Source organism: Puma concolor, chromosome C1 (genome assembly GCF_028749965.1).
Source record: "Puma concolor isolate L17-30 chromosome C1, mPumCon1.1.hap2, whole genome shotgun sequence".
Classification (NCBI taxonomy): Eukaryota; Metazoa; Chordata; class Mammalia; order Carnivora; family Felidae; genus Puma; species Puma concolor.
In genome coordinates, this window is record NC_141674.1 from 150,906,472 (window position 1) to 150,929,354 (window position 22,883).

General features: G+C 40.0%; 1 protein-coding gene across 10 annotated transcripts in view; it reads right to left on the bottom strand.

The window, feature by feature from the left end:
- Nucleotides 1–22,883, bottom strand: part of RBMS1 (RNA binding motif single stranded interacting protein 1) — a 222,415-nt gene that overhangs the window by 73,497 nt on the left and 126,035 nt on the right. For 7 of the 10 annotated variants that reach the window (XM_086718724.1, XM_086718727.1, XM_086718729.1 and 4 more), the window contains exon 2: nt 20,287–20,462. In XM_086718724.1, coding sequence (XP_086574850.1) covers nt 20,287–20,462 — 176 coding nt within the window. The remainder of the gene's footprint in view (nt 1–20,286; nt 20,463–22,883) is intronic. The other 3 variants (XM_086718725.1, XM_086718733.1, XM_086718728.1) reach the window with 1 other exon arrangement.

Consider the following 22,883-nt stretch of genomic DNA (forward strand, 5'->3'; position numbering starts at 1 on the left):
ATATCCAACTCTCCTTCCTACCTACTTCTAAATTTAACCTAGATTGACCTGAATTGCCATGTTATAAACTAGCTTGAGCTTCCATTCTGTCCCTTACTTCTAATTAAAGATAAATAAATCAACACAGAAATGGGGTTAGAGTGAAAACAGACAGCAAGCAAGAGATGCTACACATGAACTCTCTCGATGATTAATGCTATGACTGAGTCTTTCATTTGTTTTGTTTGTTTTAATGTGTATGTATTTATGTTGAGAGACAGAGAGAGAGAGAGAGAGAGGCAGAGAGAGGGAGACAGAGAATCCCAAGCAAGCTCCTCACTGCCAGCTCAGAGCCCGATGCAAGGCTCGAACTCATGAACCATGAGATCATGACATGAGCCAAAACCAAGAGTCGGAAGTTTAACTGACTAAGACATCCAGGCGCCCCAAGTCTTTCATTTGTTTTAAGTCATTCTTAAAAGTTAAGACTTCAAAGGCAATACAATGCAATGGACGAACCAAAAACAGAGGTTAGTGGTCTTGTGTCCAATTACAAAACCTTCTAAACACTGCAGAATTCTGAACAAAATTTCTTAAAGCTTCCAAAAACACCATAGAGAACTTTTATTTTTCAATTGGGTTCCTCAATCTATTTAAACTAAATGTAATTATTATGCAAAAGTTCCTTTTTAAAAAAAGCTAACTATGCAAAAGAATAGCAACAAAAGAAAACTCATTGTTTGCTTTTCCAGAAGTACTATGAAAAAGAGATCCTTTCTTATTACCAGTGGAAAAAAAAAAATAAGTGCAAAACTATTGGTCAGAGAATGGGTCTTTGCAGTTTAACTTAAATCACGTAAGAAATGATTATCAGAGAAAGAATGAATGACTTCTAACTAAAAGCATAAATCACTTTTAGTGTTAACACAGAGGTGGAGCCATGGATGATATCTTCCTTTCTAAGGGCCAGCGATTGCTCAAAATACTAAACAATATTCTAGCCTTGGTAGCTGTATTAATTCAAATGGTTTAGTTTCAGTGAAAAAACCCAGCATATTGCTCAAAAGGCATTTCAAACCACATAACTACCAAAGTAAATACAAACCTGCAAAAACATAACATTCTTGAATAAAAATTTTTCTAACACCATGCTAGGCTTATTTAAACACAATTTTTACCTTATTTTTAACCCCATGTATAACAATCATATAATATCCAATATCTTGATGTAAGAGGACAGTCACAAGAATGGATTTCACTGATGCAAAAGACCAAGTAAGGCTGTAGAACTGGACAATTATTTGTTGTAGAATGGTGGACTAATCTGTTTCCTCACTGGAGGTCATCAAGTATTGGTATAAATAACCAACCCTGAATCAAAGGTTGGTCTGGCCACCACTTTCATCCATGGAATGTGCGATTCTGAGAGTTACATTTTTACTGATCTCTATCACCATATAATATTATCACAGGAATCATAACATTTCTAAACTAAAGAACTCTGCTGCATTTCACGAGTCATATCTGAAATCTAGCCTAACAGCACACCAACAGAGGCTCTGATATCCCTGATTTTCTGTTTGAATAGACTGTTTATACTTACAAAGTGCTTTCTCATGATCTCCATCTTAATTTAGAGTTCATGCTTGAGAAAGGAGGCTAAAATAAAGGGTAACAAATTAGACATTGTCCATTGCATGGAGAAGAGTCAAGGGCAATATTTCTGAACTTTGACCATTCTAAAATAGAACAATGGCCTGCACGGTCATTATCTCAAATTTTACTACCTGAAACAAGTTTTTCTAATTGTGATCCAATTAAAGAACGCTAGTATCTACTGCACTTAAAACATCATATGAAAGGACATTATTAAGTAAATCTACCCAAAACCAATATTGGATATGTTTTTTTTTAATTTTAATTTTTAAATGTTTACTTATATATTGGGGGGTGGGGGAGGGGGGAGAGGGAGAGAGAGAGGCAGTGGGACAGAGAGAGAGAGACAATCCCAAGTAGGGTCTGTGGTGTCAGCACAGAGCCCGACGTGGGGCTTGATCTCACAAACCATGAGATCATGACCTGAGCTAAAATCAAGAGTTGGACACTTAACCAACTGAGCTGCCCAGGTGCCAAGTACTTTTTTTTTTTAAAGGGGTGTATGCATTTGACACTCTAAATAGTCCCTACAGACATTTTTGAAAGGTATCTCACTCAAAACATCCTCTTCACCAGAGGAATGAACAGATTTCTAGTTGATGTTTTTCATTATTTTACTTAGAAAAGTAAATAGCACATTTATCCATCCATCTATGCATTCAGACATAGAAGCAGCTGTGTGCATACATGTGCATAGGTACAAACTGACCTGCTGTAGAAAGGGCTCAAGGGAGCTTATAAACAGGCATACCCTACCAGATAGAATAAAGGTACAAATCAATGGCAAAGAAGACAGGAGGCAAGGGAAAATGAGGCAGGAAGGAAAGGGCTTACTGACAAAGGTCAATTGTTTCAAGTGCCACACTTCTCATGGGTGGTGGTTAAGTCCGAAGAGCTTGTCTAATGACTGTCACCAGGCAAACATAGTGAATGACCTGGAGAGGAAGTATCTGATTGACAAGAAATCTATCCTAAGCAGCTCTTCAGCACAAGCATAGTTCACTGATAATTGGCCCTAATGATGACTCTGAAATTCAAGTGTTAAGTGTAACCTGAATCATGATAGAGAAATGTATTCCCTTATATCCTTTTGCTAGGAGAATTGACAATTCATATAAAACACATAAAGTAAAAATCTATAGTCAGAAAATTGGATTAATTACTATAACTGATTTCTTGACTAAACTGAAGATAGCTCAGTTATTGATTATTTGGAGATACGAATCCCTGGTTTATTAACGCATTTTGTGGATATATATTAAATATCAAAAAACAGAAGCAAGCAATGTTCTAGGTTCCCAGAAAGACAAAAAGTAACCCTTTAATTCTCCCTATCACAGGACTGAAAGGAATCTGCCAAGGGTTTTAGACAGGTTTCATCTCACATCCCAACTCTGATGTTTGTATTGTGTAGGGAAGGGTTCTGAGGGCCAGCCAGGCCTCGCAGGAAAGGGCATTCTCATCAATTTATCGGCGATTCTGACAGGGAAGAGGAATTGAGGTGGCAGGTTGCCACTTACCTGTTTATTCCTTATCTCAGTTCAATTTGCTTGATGTTACCAATGAGGCTTAAAGCGGTTGGTTATGTATTTACCATTTCTTTTTAGATTTATTAATTTGTAGCCTGCCTTATTACCAAAACTATTTGATGTGTTACAGAAATACACATAATAATAGTAAGCAGATGAGAAAAACAGGGTAAGAGAGAAAAAAAATACATATCCTGGGGGAGAACAAAGTTTGTCCCTGAGGCAAATTCTAAAGCCTACATTTTCACTATGGCCTTTTTCAGCACTGAGTAATCCATATTCAGTGATGTATTAGAGAGGGAGTGGGAGAGGCAGAGGGAGAGGGAGAGGGAAAGGGAGAGAGGGAGAGAGAGAGAGAGAGAGAGAGAGAGAGAGTGTGTGTGTGTGTGTGTGTGTGTGTGTGTGTGTGTGAGTGAGTGAAATATGCACCTCAGAAATGGGACAAGTCCTGGGGCGCCTGGGTGGCTCAGCATCTGACTTCAACTCAGGTCATGATCTTGTGGTTTGTGAGTTCAAGCCCTGCACCAGGCTCTGTGCTGGCAGCTTAGATGAGTCAGGAGGATTGGGGAGGAGCAATGCAGGTAGGAGAGGAAAAATCAACGCAGGGCTGGAAGGCAACGCAGAGCCATCGTAAGACTTGTGAATGACATGTAAAGTGAAAAAGCCACTTGGAGTCAATAAGCCAGGACAAGTAAGTTTACCTGTCTTTGGAGACAGGGCCAACCTGTCCATTTCGTGCAGATGTGGGCAGCAGTAGAGTACACAGATTTTAGGCACACACCCAAAGATGTTTATCTTTATGGTTCATATTGGTCCATAACATGAAAAGACAGGCTCAGATTGTGACACATCCTGGCAACTGCGTCCGTGTGACAGCAGCACTCCTTGGATGGTGTGGCTGGGGAGATACATAGGTACAAGAGGGGAACGAGGGTTGCCTAATTTGCTGCTGTCTGAGATCATGTATGAAGTGCTACCTCCTCATTTCTCTTCAATGTGGTATTAAAATTCTTCCTCCTGGACATCTGTAAGTGTTGGACCCAAGGTGGAAACCTTGGTCTAGCTGTATCAGGGGTCAGAAAACCATTAATCTATAGAATAAGATCAGGGTATTCATGGATCCAATAAAAAAAATAAAACCAGTCCCCAAAAACTCATAACCAATATATCACTGCTGTCTGTGGAAGCTGAGTAAAGACTGGTGCTATTAGCACAGAGAGCCAGAGAGGAAAGCAGAGGACAGAAGGAAAGGAAACTCACAGAAACTCTAGCATGATGACCTACTTCCAGAAGAATGTTCCTTCAAGATCAAATCTGGGAACTTGTCAGGAAGTCATAGTAGAGAATAAAACAGACGCACAGCCCACACGAGGTTTAGAATCTAGAACCAGATATTTTATTTTTTTTATTTATTTAAAAAAAAATTTTTTTTCAACGTTTATTTATTTTTGGGACAGAGAGAGACAGAGCATGAACGGGGGAGGGGCAGAGAGAGAGGGAGACACAGAATCGGAAACAGGCTCCAGGCTCTGAGCCATCAGCCCAGAGCCTGACGCGGGGCTCGAACTCCCGGACCGCGAGATCGTGACCTGGCTGAAGTCGGACGCTTAACTGACTGCGCCACCCAGGCGCCCCTAGAACCAGATATTTTAAATTGTGACTTATAAAGCCACCAAAACACAAGTGAAGTAAACTCCTATGGCTAAAACACATCTTCAGGCAAGTTACTGAATGTTTCTGGTCTTCAAACATTAAAAAGAAGGACAACTGATTCAAGGCCAAAGTGAATTTCAAGTGAGAATGGGTAGAAGAAAAGCACATTAAAACAAAACAAAACAAAACAAAACCCTTCCTTTTTCACAAGATGTCCATCAAGCTGAGTTGCTGAAAATCATGATTTTGCGTATTTGCCGATTTTAGTGTTTAATGACAGCTGAGGAACTACTGTCTTTATAGGGACACAAAGAGAAGGGACTAGATTTTCCTTTACAATGGAAATGCCATTAGATATTTTAAAATATCATCAACCTCAAATGAGCCACTCTGACAAGAATGATTGCTGTACAAACTGACAACAGAAGACGGAGCGACATTCCACATGCTGTGATTTTAAAAGGGGTAGTCAAAGAGACAGCACGAGAAGCATTTATTTCTGCCTCTTTCCAAAAGAAGTTTGAGACTGCTGGCAAAAATCTAAGCAACACTACAAGACAGAAATGGATATGGAGAGCTCAAGGTGAAGGGGAAAAAAAAGCCAGGAGTAGAGTGTTACACAGGCGAGTCCCCTGCCAACTGCCAACAGGGGATGTAAATCTGGCTCAGGACTACTACTAGGAACAGTAGTCAAAATTAAGAAGGAAATACAATAATTATGAAACTGAATGCTCACTAGAATAAAAGCAAGCCCAGGACTTCGGAGAAGTTCCCTTTGTCCCAGCCTGAGGGCCAGAAGGAACTTCCTCCTGGGGTCTTCCTAAGGGCTACTACCCCCTAGCAATGCTCGGTCAGAAGAGCACCTGGAGTCTGAGATTCCCCAGTGCCTGTGTGCGATTCTGCAAGGGCAAATAGCTATGTACTGCTTACTCTCCCTGATGACTCTGTTGTATCTAGGGATAAAATACACACTCCCTGGAACAGTGACTATCAAGTTAGGCTCTTGAAGAGATGCTTTAGGAGTTCCACCAATTTTCCATTTGAATTTTATTATCTTAGCGCTGAAAAAAACCAAACAGGAAATGCAAGCAGATGTGCGGCACAACAACCTTAAAACACAGGTAACAGCCTTCACGTTAAGTCGCTCCAAATGGAGACGCTGGGTCAATGTGTCTCCTGCCATCTCTTTGTGTACATTTGAGCTTCTTCAAAATGAATCACTGATTAGGAAAGCTATAACTCTGCATTGGCATTCTGGAAACTCAAGTCTGCGCATGCCCATTCATATAAAATTATACAAGCAACCTACACACACATCACGCTCAAACAAATGACAGACCAAGAGCAGGTACAACTAGTTGGCATACACCCTCACCATGACCTAACAGCCAATTGTATAATAAAGCTGCCTACCATGTTGACTCAGGATGAAGTGACGTCATTACGACTGGTACTGACTCTAAGTTTTAGGTGCTCCTGGTTGGACTTTTTGGTCTATCATGATGCATTTGAATAGCTGTATTATTAGGGATTCAACATAGAAACAAAACATTTCTAGTTCTCTCTAGCTTCTGGATCAAATTAATTCAAGAGGGTACTGAGATAAAATGCACTGTTAAGAAACTGTCACCTGTGCAACTGCTTATGGGTATAAATAAGCATTTTCCTGAATGCTATACAACTAAAATGGAACATAGAAATAAATGAAGTATGTTAGGTTAACAGAATGCTGTTCTGCAACTGTCAACCGGAAGTCTCAATCTCAAATTTTTGAGTTCATCAAAACTGCCTCATTGTTTTCCCTGGTCAATTTTATAAACATTACAATTCTGTATTTACAAAATATATACTTTAAAAAAACCCCATTAGTTTGAAACATTTTTACTGTTAAAGATTTCATTTGACTAAGGGGCTTTCCTACTAAAGAAAAATGTCTAAACTTCCCTTGCTGGAGCAGTTCTATTACAGATGTGGAGATAGTGACCCACCAGTCCCTGGAGACTGGGTGAGGCCTATCATTCCAGAGGACAGACGAGCAGCCTCACCAATTGATGATATAGTAATCTAATCTGACCTAATCCTAATAGAATTGAATACAAACATTACTCTTTTCTGTGTGTGCCATGACGAGGTTGGGAAGCTCGGTGATGCAAAAAAGAACTACCAATCCTTTAGGCAATCCTTCATAAATCTAATTTCTTCCAATAGCTTTTGACAAGAGCTGGCAGTGGAGAGGTTAAAGTTAACTTCTTTGGCAAGACAGTGAAGTACAGATATTTCCTACTCATGAGTATAAGGACAGAGTTGAAGGTAGAGTTTACATTCGCTCATGAAAAGAGGCAATCAGGATGGGTGGGTGTTTCAGGAGCCAATGGGATTTATCCTAGGACTGCCACCACCTAATTTTGACTCAAAGAAAGTCGCTTAATCTTCTCTGAGCCTCAGTTTTCTCAATTTTAACATGAAGAGACTAAAACAGAAGCTCTTAACTGGGACTGAATATCAGAAATTTCTAGGAGTTGGCGGTAACATTAATACATGCGAGGGTATGTTCTGAGCAGTCCACATGTACTAACCCATTTAGTCCCCACACGAACCTGGTCTTAGTATCCTGATTTTGTACGTGAGGAAACTGGGGCACACAGAGGTTGAGAAATCTGCCTAAGGAAGTTGCAGAGCCAGGCGGAAGGCTCCAGAACCTGTGCTCTTCAGTATAATTGTACGTTACACTGCCTCTCTCTATTTCTCCGAATCTATTTCTCCGAATCTTCTGACTCAGAATCTCCTGAAGAGCCTGGGCATGCAATTTTTAATTCTGGTGAGTACTCCTTGTTAACAGCCTTGACTAGAGGAGATGTAAAATTCTGTGATTCAGACTGGAGATTGATTAAATAAATAAATAAATAAATAAATTTTTTAATTAAATAAACGCTCATATTTTTTTGTCTCAATCTGACTCAAAATTAAATGGCCTTTAATAGCTAACTGCATTGTATCAAACAAAAAAAGATAATGAATAAAGGGATAGTAGGAAAAACTGAAGAAACAAAATGTTAGCTAGCCAGCTAAGCAGGAATGACTTACACAGGGCCATTTAAGTAGATGAACTATTGGAGCAAAAGCTATGCCTATAAAGGGGCCATAACAATAATATTTTCATAATTTATGGCTTAGATTTGGGGGTGACGATGAAACATTTTGGAAAAACCCCTGGAAAGGATCTATGCTCCTATCCAAATGGGCTGGCAGCATAATTTGTTTCCAGGATCACAAATGATTGCCTCTTCGCTTCATCTTTAAAGAAACAGTCCTTATGTTATCAGAGACTGGCCTTTTTGCAAAGTTGGAAGTCTGAAACTATGCATGTAAATGTGGATACTCAAATGGTTTCTCATAAAGGTTCTCTCACATTTGACACTTAATAGAGGCAGGAAGAAGCTATGGCACAAAGAGAAAATAAAGCAGACAAGTGATGCCGGTCTCATAGGCAATTTAGAGAAGCTTAAACCTGGGCTAGCCAGGTCAGTGAGTACAAAGACAGCCAGGAGAAAAAGCCCATGTCCATTGGCAGAGCCATGAACTTGGTCAGGTTTGTTTGTGTTATGAGTGTACTTCCTCACTAATTCTAGATGCCCCATTTAAGGAAACTCAGCCTCTTCTCCTCCTACTCAGTCCACATCTCTCTCAAAAAATCTCATCTTTAAAGTCTCCAACATGAAACCACATGATCCTATCAAGGGCATGGCAAAGCACGTTATCAAACAAAAAGCAACCTTTTAAAAAGTTTAAGCCCCTAATACTCAACTAGAAAAATTTAAGAAAACAGTTACATGTTGCAGGAATATATAGACCTTATTGTTGACCACGAGGGCTGTATCAATTGAAAGTTTCTATTATACTCGATTCCACTGATGAATAAACATGTTTAATCACTAGTATCTCTTCTGCACTGAAGATTCACTAGTTTGGAACTGATGCACTATTTATTTCCATTTAATAACCACACCGAAAGCACACAAACTCATAAAGCAAATGGGCACTCAATCTGAAAAGCTTCCTGTGAGTGGATGAGAATTTCCAGGCAGGAATAAAAATAAGCTCTTTCTCCTGATCCCCTTATCTGCAATGGCACCAAACTCCCAGTTTCCTACACTCAAAATCTTACACTCAGCTTTGAACCATCTTCCTCCTTGGAGCCACTCCCAGTTTTACATTCCATCAAGGGCAAATCCTAAGGCGGCATGTATCCCCTACCTTCCCAGTGAGGTGCAAGCCTTCCTCTGGCATTAAAATCCCCCACCGTACGGTCCTAGTGAAAAAAAGGCAGGCAGCCAGGCTAGTTCTGGCTTTACACCTGAGTTTGAGCTGCTCATTCCCACCCTGACCAAATGCCAAGCTTTTCCTGATGCCCCAAACCACATGCAGTCACTCCCTATTTTATAATTTCTGTAGCACTTTCTTCTCTCTCTCATGACACATCACATTCTGGCCCATATGATGTGTGAAGTTTACTTTCTATGTGAGACAAGAACCTCCTTGAGGGCCAGAAATATGCCTGGGGCACCATCTAGCAAAACCAAAAGCATGATGCTTAGTAAATAATGGAATTTCCCACTCACTTCCAATTGTTTAATTTCTCCTCACAAGTGGCTTGGTCTTATGTTTGAAAGAGGTTTATACTTGTAGCAAAACTGTAACACTATGTTGTGTCCATTATTATCTAAAACAATGTTGTTTGGATTTGTCAGACAGTGGTCCCTAAAAGAATGTTTCTTTCTGTACGGGCGCTAACCCCAGGCATCAAGCAGATGACAAATTACATATCTCCTCTGTGCTGTGTGATCTTGGGGGAGCTGCACACTCTTCAGCTAACCAGGAGCTGAGTTTTGTACAGCTAGGTACATTAAAACAGATTACTTGGTTAGATGTCAAGAAAAACGAATTTCTCCTCTAAAAACGAATTCCTCCACTATTCCTCCTCTGCCTTTACTTTGAACTTTGACCCTCTTGGCTATTCATGTGAACTTAAGGAAAGCTGATTTTTTTTTTGAACAAAATCTTACTACAACTATCACAGCTGTGTATCTCTTTTAGGGTTCTGGAGAAGGGAGCCCTTTTTGTAGCCTGTGGTAAACAGAGGAACATGGATGCTAAGGAAGGGAGGACAGAGATGATGAACTGGCCTTTAGAGCGTATCTGGGGAGGGAGGACACACAGCGGTTCAGAGGATGGGCTCTGGAGTGAGACTGAGCGCAAGCCATGGCTCCATCAAAATCCACTGTACTCCTGAGTCATAAGAGAAAGAACCCTCTTTCAACTTCATCTTTAAAACAAGAATACTACTACTGCTCAGAGAGTTGTTCTTACAATTAAATAATCAAACTACTTGGCACAGTTACTGGCACACAGTAAGCACACATCTGATTAGCTGCTGGCATCATTCAGGTGTTTACACACTGTACAGGGTTTTTTTCATGGACATTTGTGGAATGAAGATGAGGAAAAGTGAAGAAAGAGGTTATAAATTTCTAAGATCCATGGTAACCCAATAAAGAAATTCTAAGTCAAACTAAGCACAAATGCCAAATCAAGATTTTAGAGGCTTTTATTCCCAATGATACTATCGTCACTTTCATATAATGTTTAAACACCCCAGCCTACTGCTACAGAACTCTAAGGTTCCTATAAAGGAACATGGAATGAACATAAAGCAAATTCCATCTGCTCACAGAGAGAAGGAGTGGTTGTTCTTTTAAAAATTATTGTGGTTATGGGGCGCCTGGGTGGCGCAGTCGGTTAAGCGTCCGACTTCAGCCAGGTCACGATCTCGCGGTCCGTGAGTTCGAGCCCCGCGTCAGGCTCTGGGCTGATGGCTCAGAGCCTGGAGCCTGTTTCTGATTCTGTGTCTCCCTCTCTCTCTGCCCTCCCCCGTTCATGCTCTCTCTCTCTCTGTCCCAAAAATAAATTAAAAAAAAAAAAAAAAAAAAAAAAAAAAAAAAAAAAAAACAAATGCCTCTGTTAACTCAGGAGGTCTTTTAAAAAAAAAAAAAAAAAAAAAAAAAAAAAAAAATTATTGTGGTTATGGCCATTATCTTCAGTGCTGGCTTCCCAATTAGATGCTGCTAAAACTAATATTAAAATAGGTGTGCCGACAGCTTGTGCAGTATTTGGGCAATGCAGGGGAGAACGGCTTTTAATCATGTGTAGGAATAACAAAAAGAAATCCTAAAGAAAAATGTCAATTGACAATAAGGAGGATTGGTTAAATCTTTAAAGATTCATGCTTAACAAGCCAATGTTACACTGGAGATAAATTTGAAAACAGACATCACTGAGATTTTCTGCCGAAATATCAAACATATGCATACAGTAGGTACTTGGCAATAATTAGCATCTGCAGTTTCATGTACTCATGACAATGAAACTGGAAGTCTCTTACCTATAGTTAGTTTTAATTTTGCTGCAGTGTGTATTTGAATCATGGAGGGGTTAGGCAGAGGGAAGTGAGTCATGTAGTCTATCACCCACAGTCCATATTTCAAGATTTTTGTTCTAATTGTGTAGCAGTAACTCTCGAGAAGGGATTAAATACTGTGTTAATTTCTGAACATTTTCCACCACCCAATAAAAACCAACTGATAGTTCTAATGATAAAAGTGAAGGGAGAGCTAAGAGAGGTCTAAGAAAGACATGGATCTCTACTAGAAAGTAGGTACCTGTGTGGAATTTTTTTTATGCTGAAATTATTTTTGTGAAATTCTGGGATTTCCAAGTCTTCAGACTATGTCTTGGTATGTCAAAGATCTACTGTGCATGCCAGAATTCTTTCATACCATGAAAGGAAATCAAACAGTTAACACGCTGAACAAGAAAACCAAGAGATGAATGAAGACGAAGATGATTCAGTTAAATACACTGTTGGTCTGAAACTCTCAAATCTGTTTTGACTGCTGTTTTTAGAAAAAAAGATCACAAATATGAAATTTGGCTCAGTCTCCAATACATCGTGTTTTGCTCTTTGAGTACACAGAACCTTACGGGAATTTTGACCATAAAGAGAGACTTAGATTACAATTAGTAATGCAACATTTTGACTAAGTAATTTGGGATGCCTTTAAAAGGACGAGACAAAGTCTGAAAACTTCACATCTTAAATCACACTTTTCATCAAAATGCCCAAGTTCCTCAGCGTAAGTCCTCACTGAGTTATTCATTACGTGACATCCTACTACGCTAGCAATAATAGAAAAATTCCAAGTCCCTGAAACTATTGCTATTGGTATTTTATGTTTAAGAATCTTTTTTTTTTTTTTTCAACGTTTATTTATTTTTGGGACAGAGAGAGACAGAGCATGAACGGGGGAGGGGCAGAGAGAGAGGGAGACACAGAATCGGAAACAGGCTCCAGGCTCCGAGCCATCAGCCCAGAGCCTGACGCGGGGCTCGAACTCACAGACCGCGAGATCGTGACCTGGCTGAAGTCGGACGCTTAACCAACTGCGCCACCCAGGCGCCCCTATGTTTTAAGAATCTTTTAGGGGCGCCTGGGTGGCTCAGTCGGTTAAGCGGCCGACTTTGGCTCAGGTCATGATCTTGTGGTCTGTGAGTTCGAGCCCCGCGTCGGGCTCTGTGCTGACAGCTCAAGGCCTGAAGCCTGTTTCAGATTCTGTGTCTCCCTCTCTCTGACCCTCCCCCGTTCATGCTGTCTCTCTCTGTCTCAAAAATAAATAAACGTTAAAAAAAAAAAAGTTAAAAAAAAAGAATCTTCTAGACCAAGAAAGAACCCTTGAGAGGATAAAAATTAGCTGCTTTATAGCACAAAAACATTTAAAACTTAAAAGAAATTCTGTTATTCATAATACAAATAAAATCTGTATATGGTCAAGAAGCTATACAATAGTAATAAAAACAAAAGTGGCATGCATTTTCTATGATTAAGTTCAGAAAACTCGTCATAACTCAATTTCACTTTTTGGGAAGATTTTACTTTAAAAAGTGTGCCAGTGAATAAAGAAAAGGTTTTTTTGTTTGTCTGTTTTTAAAAAGACGCACTAAATGAGAGAACAAGTATTTTTCTACTGCTTTGTTTCTGTTGACTTTTCTTTTTCGTTCCTCATCTTTCAAAGGAACGAAAAATAAAAATTTGCTAGATAACAGTTTTCAGTACTCTTGTAAAAGGCAATTAAAAAAAAATACTAAAAATTCAGATGGCTTTGGAATACAATACAGCTCAACGAATACAATACAGTTCAACAGGTCCAAATCTCAATTGTCTGAGATAGACAATACCAAACAAAAAATGATCTGTTCGTCTTTCATTCTCAGTGTGTGTGAGTTACATAAAACACCACCACAATCACTAAGACACTACTTCAACTTGCTTGGAAGACAACACTTAAAGAGTAAATTATACATTAAAGAGAGATCATCTCCTTGTATCAGCTTCTAATTTAGCCCTACATCAAGAGCTTTGCGTTTGGGAGACTCACACGCCTGACTTCAGAATGATGCTTAATGTAGGCAATAAAACCTTTGGTCTGGGTCTTTCATGTCTGTATAGCTATCGGAATATTCCAGTATAGAATCCGTATGTGGAGACAGAGGGAGAGAGAGGTATAGAGAGTAAGAGAGAGGGAGAGACAGAGAGAGAGAGAGAGAGAGTGCACCGCGTGAGCGTTTCTTCTCTTAAAAAATGCAGTAACTCGGTATGTTCAGGCTTCTTGGACTGAGTCATTTGGGAATACCTGAATGACCTTGGATCACCTGGCTCAACAGTCTCTCCTCAATGTGGAAGTGAGAACCAGCTCTCTTTTGGATGGAATGATTTTTCCTACTTCATCACAGGATCATTGTTTTGAATTTAGGGTCCTTCTCATTTCATGTCATTTTTGTAAATTTCAGAAGATTTCATATTTACCTGGGATTTCAGGGTATTAGATCTAGCAGGCCCGTTGTTACTTTCAGAGTAAAGACCAAAGGTAACATTATTGGGTAAAAGTTGATTAATGTTCATCACAGAATGAGTCGCTTTTAGTTTTTACCCTAAAAGTAACCTAATCATTTTGGATTAAAGGGATGATTACTCCATTTGTAGAGGAAAAACACCTTTAGTAGATAGATTTCTAAAAAAAAATCTAGAGTTACAGAGATAAAGATGTATAGGGAAATAACATAAAAGTTTCAAGTTGCCCATTTTCCTGATAGTTGCCCGAGTTTTTTTTCCTGTGCTTTTTCTCTCACTTAATACAACTCAAGTTTTCCCTTTATTCAGAGCTAAAAGCTTACAGTCATTTTTAATCATGCTCAAGTCCTGATATTCCTATCTCCTATGCAGTTCCAGTACCTTCTCCTCTTCTCATTTCCTACCACTGCCCTAAGTCAGGGTTGCATCATCTCTCACCTATAAGAGTCTCCTCCTACAAGCCAACCTTCCTACTTCTGGTAGAATTATAATTCTGAGAGAGGGAAAAAACAAAACAACTCACTGGATTATGCTTCTCTTCCATTACATGCACTTTGTAATTGAAGAATAAACACCAAACTTTTTAGCCTATTACTCAAGGTCTAACAATATGCCCCCAACCTGTACTTCCAGCCCCATTTTTGTCTTTACCCACACTCTCCACTCTGGTCACCAGAAGCCTTGCCAACTAGTAATTGTTGAATGACAGCTACACATTGTGCTCTTTTTTAAAATTTTTTTTAATGTTTTATTTTTTATTTTGAGAGAGAGAGAGACAGAGCATGAGCAGGGGAGGGTTAGAGAGAGAGGGAGACAGAATCCGAAGCAGGCTCCAGGCTCTGAGCTGTCAGCACTGAGTCTGACGCGCGGCTCGAACTCACAGACGGTGAGATCATGACCTGAGCCAAAGTCGGAAGCTCAACCGACTGAGCCACCCAGGCGCCCCAGTGCTCTCTTAAAACACCCAAGTGCTGTCCCACCTCTTGGGCTCTTTCTGAGGCCTGGAGGACCTATTATTCCACGCTGCATGAAATCTTCCCTGTCCTTTAAAGTCGAGACGCCTTCTACCTGAAAGCAATCCCAATGCCCTGGCAGTAAGGTGAACAAAGCCTTCCTCTGACTTCTCACAGAACACCACACTCATTACAACATTGACTTTGTTCTGTTTTCATTAGGGTTGGTTGTTTATGTCTACCTTTGTAGACCATCTTGCTTCTCTGTTTTGCCTTTGTAAAGTTATATTTGAAAAAAAATACGGCAAACTTGCAGAAAACAGAAAACAAAGGGACGGGAAATAAAAAGTATTGGGTATTACAACCAGGGACATGGATGACATTAAAAAAAACATTTCCTTTTAATTAGTAACAGGCTATAATATTGTAAGTTAGACTTAATTTCACATTTACACTGAAATCATGTTTTATTGCACTTTGACATGCATTAGATATCTATTGAAAGAAAGGACAAAAATAATGGCTGACCAAGATTGGTTCGGGAATGAAAGAAAGGATACATAAGAGGAGTGGAAATATCTTTTGGTTTTTTGTTCATTTGTTCGTTTTGTTTTTTTTTTTTTAATAGTATATTTGCCTTTATTTGCAAGGCTGCTTTATCATTTTTTTAATGTTTGTTTATTTTTGAGGGAAAGAGCATGAGCAGGGGAGGGGCAGAGAGAGAAGGAGACACAGAATCTGAAGCAAACTCCAGGCTCCGAGCTGTCAGCACAGAACCCAAAGTGGGGTTTGAACCCACGAACCATGGGACCATGACCTAAGCCGAAATCTGATGCTTACCTGACTGAGCCATCCAGGCACCCCAATACCTCCTCTTTTGTTTTAGTATCAATAGACTCTTTCTCCTTCAAAATAAGTTGTGGATACACTGAGTTATCCAGACCTTTTCATGAGATGTCATACCACAGTAACCTCTAAGCTACCTAGCCACAGCCAACAGAGACTCACACATCTATTCCTGCTGCAAACCAGGAAGAACTATACCAAAGCTTACATACAAATACTGTTTCTAAATCTTAAAAAAAGATAGTTTGGACACAATGGAAAATTTTACATGCTATAGTCATTATTAAGTCAAGAAATAAATCATGAAACCGAAACCAGTCTTTTTTAAGTGCCAAAAAAAAAAGAGCCTCAAGAAGGAGGCGGGCAGTTATGTTAACTATGTTAACATAACCCACTTCCCTGGCTTTTGCAGACTTCAGGATCAGAAAAGCTGTTTGTCATTTTTTTTTTTCCACCCTTAGTTTTAAATGTAGGATTACATATAATTTAAGTTTATTCTACTAGTTAGGGTTGTGAGGAATAAAGACATGGGCATGAGGGAGACTAATATTTGTTCAATGACGACTGTGTTCTAGGCAGCAGACCAGCTCCATTCCTCAAATTACTTGATTTAATCCTAATCACAACTTCGTGATATAAGCCATATTTGACCCATTTTACTGGCTCCTAACTGAGAATTAGGTACTTGCCTACCACTGTGGTTGGGAACTCTAGGGTACCAAACACTTGCCATGCTGACCTCCATGATTTTATAACGTAGGTGAGAAATCTATGAAGATGACACACTGGGGTACATGGCTGGCTCAGTTGGTAGAGCATGTGATTGTTGATCTCAGGGTCATATAAGTTCAAGTCCCATGTTGGGTAGAGAGTTTACTTACAAAAATAAATGAATAAAATCTTTAAAAAAAAGATACACTGTCAGCATCGTATCTATCATAGATACACTGCTGAACAGTGGAACAGGCTCTTGGAGAAAAGAACAGTATAAAGATGGCTGACTGTGAGGAAGTGACACATAAAAGGAAATAAGGAGAGTTTAGTATGGTCCAAGCATGAAGGAGGCAGGATGGGCTTGGACTTAGCCTTGAAGAATCAAAAAAGGGAAACGGGGAGGCCCCTGAGGTGAGGCAGCAGCAGGATCAAATCATTCTCACTTGTCACAATGTGGGGGTGGGGGGAGGGAAGAAAACATTTAATTCTTTCGGCAGTGAGAAGGAAGAAGAAAGGTCATAGAATCTGCAGGACTTGGTGACTGAAAGGGTAATGGGAAATAGTCACCACTGCTCCAAAGCTTCAAGTTGAGAAGAGTAAATTTAGAAATGTGATAGCTTGGAGAGGAAGGAGATAGTGTTGAATCTGAGGTGATAATATGAGAGTGGAAAATGTGTAGAAAATAGTGGCCTTACAAGAAGATGAGGCTACAGAAGAGTGAGCCAAAAAGTAAAATCAAAAGAGCAAAAAGTTGACGAGAAGTGGACAAGGGTAGAAAAGAGCCAGAGAAGATAAGATAGATAGAAGATGCAGTTTCCTTTGAGAATGTGAAGGCAAAATGCAAAGGGTTAAGGTGGCAAGAAAGTGGAAGTGACAAGAGCCCTCAGCCCATCTGTCTCGAAAAATCACCTGAGAAGTCTGAATGAGAGAAATAAAATGGTAACAAAGTCAGGCAAAGTATTTGTTTGGCTGGATGTTAGAGAAGGGAGGGAATTAAGACCGTCTGAAGGTCACGGGGTAATAGATTAATCCCTTCTGTTACTCAGATCATTCCATTTCCTAAGCTTGCTTGTTAACTGTGCTGATGTACTTTCCGAGCAGATAACCTTTCAGAAACAGAAGCAAAGTTGCAGCAGCCTGCAATGGTCACGAGGCTCCAACCAGATTTCCTACACACCTGCCACAATTTAGAAGTTACCTGGTCTGCTTTTCTCATTTAATACTCCTGGAAAATGTATCTACTTTCAACCCCTATCGCCTTACCACTATGGCCAGGCACATCTCCGCCTGGTTCTTGATGCAGATCTCCATCCGTAACCAGTTCCCTCCAGTCTGAGCCCTGTCCCGTGACCCTAACCATGTTGATCTATACTTTCCAGGGTCAGGAGTCTCTCTCTGACTAGGGTGAGGCTGCTTTCGTACTCTCGTTTCTTCTAAGATAGCATGTATATATTCGACTCCAAACATAGCTTTTTAAAAATATTTTTTGCTTTCCTCTCCTGTTCTCACAGCCCTTATATCATTCTTGTCTTAGACTTGTGCATTGTTTGTATGGAACTAGGTCACTACTACAAACATTCTTAGATATCTTTTCCCATCTTTCTGTTGGATAATACTCTAAAATAAGCCCCCCAAGTTACTTGTTTCAATTGTTGCTCCTCCTGCAGTTCATCCCTTAGGGTCAATTTATAAATGTAGTGCTAAATTTTTAATTCTAAAACATTTTTTCATTTTTAGACTTATGAATTTACACCCATCTTTTCTGAGAAGTTTTGATACCTACTTTCTAAAAAATCTCTAATTATGTCCACTGGGTTTTTTAGGCTGTGGATGAGTCACTTTTCCCATAGGATGAGTCACTTCCATGTCACCAACTAGTATTCTTTATTGGAAACAATTAAATCCAGAACAGGAATGCCCTTTTTTCTCTCTCTACATTCTAAGACACAAAATCGTCAGCAAGTCAAACTGGTACTTTTCAGAGGCTCTGTGGTAAATGGAATGAAGCTCTCAGCAGATACTGGCGTATGTATGTCTTGCCTCTGTATAAAACATATCAGGAGCACTATCATCAGAGTTAAGTATCAAACCAGGGGTTTTGCCGATAACAGGAAGGAGTGACAGTGGCAAATGTTTATCGCTGTTATTGCTAATAGCGAAGAGAGTGAACCACATTAAGATAATTCACACACAGTAAAGAGACCAAGAACAAAAAAAAGGAGTGAATTGTCTAGGAAAAGTGAGAAAATGATCTTCTACTGCACTTGGAATATGATTTGACTAAATTAAAAAAAATTACTGGCCTAATTTTTCAAGTACATACTTACTGTGCATAAAACATGGCATTCCTCTATTATTTTATGGTTATTTAACCTCTGTGTCCTTGATATTAAAACTCACCTTACATGATTCAAAACTAGCTGAGGAACTATTTGTCTTTTGAAGTCCTCTCTCCTCTTATACCTCAAGAACTGGAGGGCTAGCTTCATTCTTTTGTTTCCTCCAGTTATATTTTTAGCTCCTTAGACTTTATGGCGCTCTATCTACCTGTAATTATGCTGCAAAAGCATAAGAAGACGCCAGTAAAGACGAGCAGCAGACAAGATAGCAAAAGGCCTATTTGTGGTCTCGAACAGCTGCAATGGGGCAGGGCACGCCTGGCCAAGTTCCCTCTGACTCTGGCCAGGAATGACAAACCCCACGGGCTGGACTGGCCTTCGGAGGAGTCCCTAGCACAGGACATTATTTCATGATTTCACTGCCCCTAAAGCAAAGGGCTTCAGTCAAAGTCCAAGAAGGCTGATCAAAAGGGTAACCCAGGAAAGGCACAGGGAGGGTGCTGGGAGTGGTGGCCTTAGAGAAACCCTCCAGACCCTGAAGAACTACCACCCACCACCCTACCCTCCTCTCTAAAAACAAAACAAAGCAAAACCACCACCACCACCTCCTTATGGAAGGCCAGATGTTACTTTTAGTTCCAGTTTGGAAATACTGCTCAAGTTCTGAAACATTTTTTTTTTCTTAAAATGATAAGTAATATATCTGTATTTTACCCAAGACAACAGAAATGAGATGCCATTAATCAGACGTTTAGAAATGGGAATGTTTTTCAGGAAACAGAAACCATTCTCAAGTGGACATTTTCTTCCGCAGTTATGTAAAACTCCTTTTTTGTAAGGGGACATTACTGTCTTTGGGTAAATAAAAGATGTTGTTTGTGTAGGCTTTTATAGCTCAAAGTGATTAGTCTTTACACAATGATCCCTGCACTCTGTATACTGCTTCTGGCTCCTTGATTTAAATTAGCGCGTTCTTACTTAGTGAGTTAACGTAATTTGCAGCAAAGCAACATATTTATATTCTGTTCATTGACCACATTAGCATATAATGCATATTTACTTCGGAACTTCATGCACACGAACACATTTCTTCACAAGACTCAGAAAGGGTGGCAGCGAGAAGGGAAATTGGAATTCTGGAAGCAAGAATTCCCAAAGAGATAAGGGTGGACAACCCAGACCACAAAACTGCAGATGCTAGTGAGAACACACTATTATTTCCTGGCCAAAATTAACTCTTACGCACGCTGAAGATACAGTTAGATGGTAACTACCTTCCCGACAAACAGTAACAGCTGAAGTTTCTCTTGTTATGGGATAGACCGGCCTCCACAGATGCTTCCTCAAAAAATGAGCAGTTCTAAAAAGGATTCAGCCATACGTTTTGAAAAAAATTCTCATTTTACTTCTCATATGCCAATGAAGTCCAATTCTACTGCGAAGGTGTTCCAATTTGTTTTGTTACACAGGCATTTTGCTGATGTTAATGCTGTGTCCAAAGACTTAGAACTTGAAAACTGTCATTTTGCCGATAATGAGGATTTACACTTGTACTAAAACCTCTCCTTTAACACAACTGATGTCACTTTAGAATACGATAAAGGATAAAAGAAATATCTATCAGCTAAAAACAACCAAGAGTAACCGGTACTTACGGCTGACACAGCTTCACCAGGTCCTGGTCCGTGGTGTTGGGAGGCAGTCCCCGGATATAGAGGTTCGTTTTGCTTAGCTGGTCCCATCCTGAGTTGCTGCTACTGCTGCTGTTGTTATTACTGCTGGTGGTGCTGGGGCTGGGAGGGGCCATGGGGTGGGCTGGGACCAGAGACTGCTGAGAAACAAAGATGAGGAGTGTCAGAACACTAGCTGCAAGGTATTTAGCACCATTCAGAGGCTATTAAGAGCTCCGCAACAGAATACACATACAGATCATCTTAAGCGACTTTAATATGTATATATTTTAATTTACACCTTAAAAAGGTCTGTCCATTCTACAGAAAAAGCCCTCTCCTTCAACATGCAATGAATTGTAGAATTTTATTCAGTAGAATGTTCTCCATGTGTCCCTTGAATAGGACTAAATTTATGTAAGATTAACGTATTCACACATTTTAAGGAACACATCTACTGAGACTCTAAATTAACTTGCATGAAGTTATATGATAATAATCATTTTACTGTACCGTAATTTTCTAGTAATTCAGAAATCACTAGACTTTTGAAAAGGTTTTCAAATTCTGAATAACATTTGATTGAAAGTTGCCGATAATTTTATTAAGACTCTTGGGGGAAAAAGATGACTCTTCGAGTGTAAGAAAGTTTGAGTTCAATCACAATGCTGAAATAAGGAAGCCTGCACCTCGTTCTAAGTCTGGCACACAGCTCCACTGAGACATTTGGATTAAGATTCACAGGCATGCTGCCTTTCGCTCTGTAAGATTCACAGGCATGCTGCCTTTCGCTCTGGCTAAGCCTGTGAAATTTAACCCCTGTGAGAACGGTGTGGTAGCTGGAAACCTTCCCAAGTCGCACAGCAAGGAACAGAACTTGGGTAAAGCCTGAACCTAGGGCTCAGTGTGGTTTCACAGTCAGTAGGCACCTAGGAAGACTGTCTGAAACCACTCGCACCAGATAATTCTCTGTCAACCAATCGAAAGACACCACACTTCTCTGCCCCTGTGCCACACACATGACTTTTGAGGAAGTTAAATGGTTCAGTCTGAGACGGCAGTGAGCACACCCCGAAGTGTCCTCAAAGCAAATGCTCAGCAGTTTCAGACCCAGACAGGAATTTTGTCACCTCACATCTAAATGATAAATAGACTACCTAAGGACTTTACTTATATGAGTAACAGTTTGAAAATATAAAATTAGTCCCTAGATATTAAAAATATTTTCAAATCTTACAGCTTGATTTTTACAACCACAAACAAAAATTTTAGGCACACCTCTAAGACATGATTAAATCCCACTTTGGAAAGTTCGAAAGCAGAAGACTCCTTGTGATAAATGTCACCTTGCTACCTTGTCGGCAATCTCACCTGTTCACTACAGGTATCTGGCTCTGCACCGAGTTTCTGCCATGACTGTCCTAACTCCACAGTATCCCATACACCGGGGTCTTCATTAATCTACACATGTAACCGTTTCTTCATTCCCATACTATGTATTTTTTTTTTTCTTCTCACTGCCCAGGGGCCTTGCCAAGATTTTTATGAAGTCCAAACACAGCTTGATCTCAAGAGATTCTCTTTTAGAAGGACAATAGCAAGAAGGGTTAACAATAGTCAGTGTACAAATGAAGGCTGAACTTGAACTGGGAATATCCATGCTGCTTAACCCAAGAAAAAACACACCCGAGATCATATCCTATCAAATGTATTTGAGTTATGCCCGTAAGAAGCAGTTGAACTCCCATCCTTTTCTCTCATCTCTGGTTTTTCTCTAGGGGATAAAGACTCTGCTTTCTAGAAGTAAAACAAAGAGTAAGCCTGTCCCTTGCTCTGCCTCAGGTGGCACCTCACATCTCCCAGGCGTGCCACACAAAGGCCTGTGTTCCTTCTCCAAAATCACTCGATACAACTTGCGCGAGCTGCTACTTGCAATTAGCCAGGCACCCCCTATTTCTCACTTCAGTCAAGTACAGAGGTGCAGGGAAGTGAGACACACATTTGCCTCCCTGTCCTGAGCCTTTGATTTGCACAAAGAACTTTTAGCTAGGCAAGGCTGAATTTTTTCTTCAATCGTCTTTGATCAATGTCGGAGAACCTGTCCTTGCCACAAAACACATGGTCACTCACAGTAGGACCCAGTATGTTCAGTGCAGCTGGTGGGGGATGAAACATGGTCACCTGGGATCAGCCTTGGACAAGTCTGCGAGAAGCCGTGGATCCGCTCCACCCCCACCCCTCTGGGGCATCACACCAACATGAAGCAAATGAACCATCAGATGGTTTAAGGACTGCATGCCAAGTCTGCATCGGCTCTAACCTCTTCTCTAGGGGGGAAAGTGGAGTGCCAGGTGTGGACTTGCAGAAGTAAAAGACACATTTGGGGGCATGATTTAGTGAGAGATTATTTGGACATGAAAGGAGTAGGTTTTTATTTATGTATTTATTTTTGGCAGAAGCAAAACCATAATTTACATCTTGGAATTTACATAGCTGATTTAATATATCTTTGACAGGCCTCCCTATTTATTACAGTAACATTTTCTCACTCTGGGAAGTCGGTGTGGAGCCTATACAGCCTG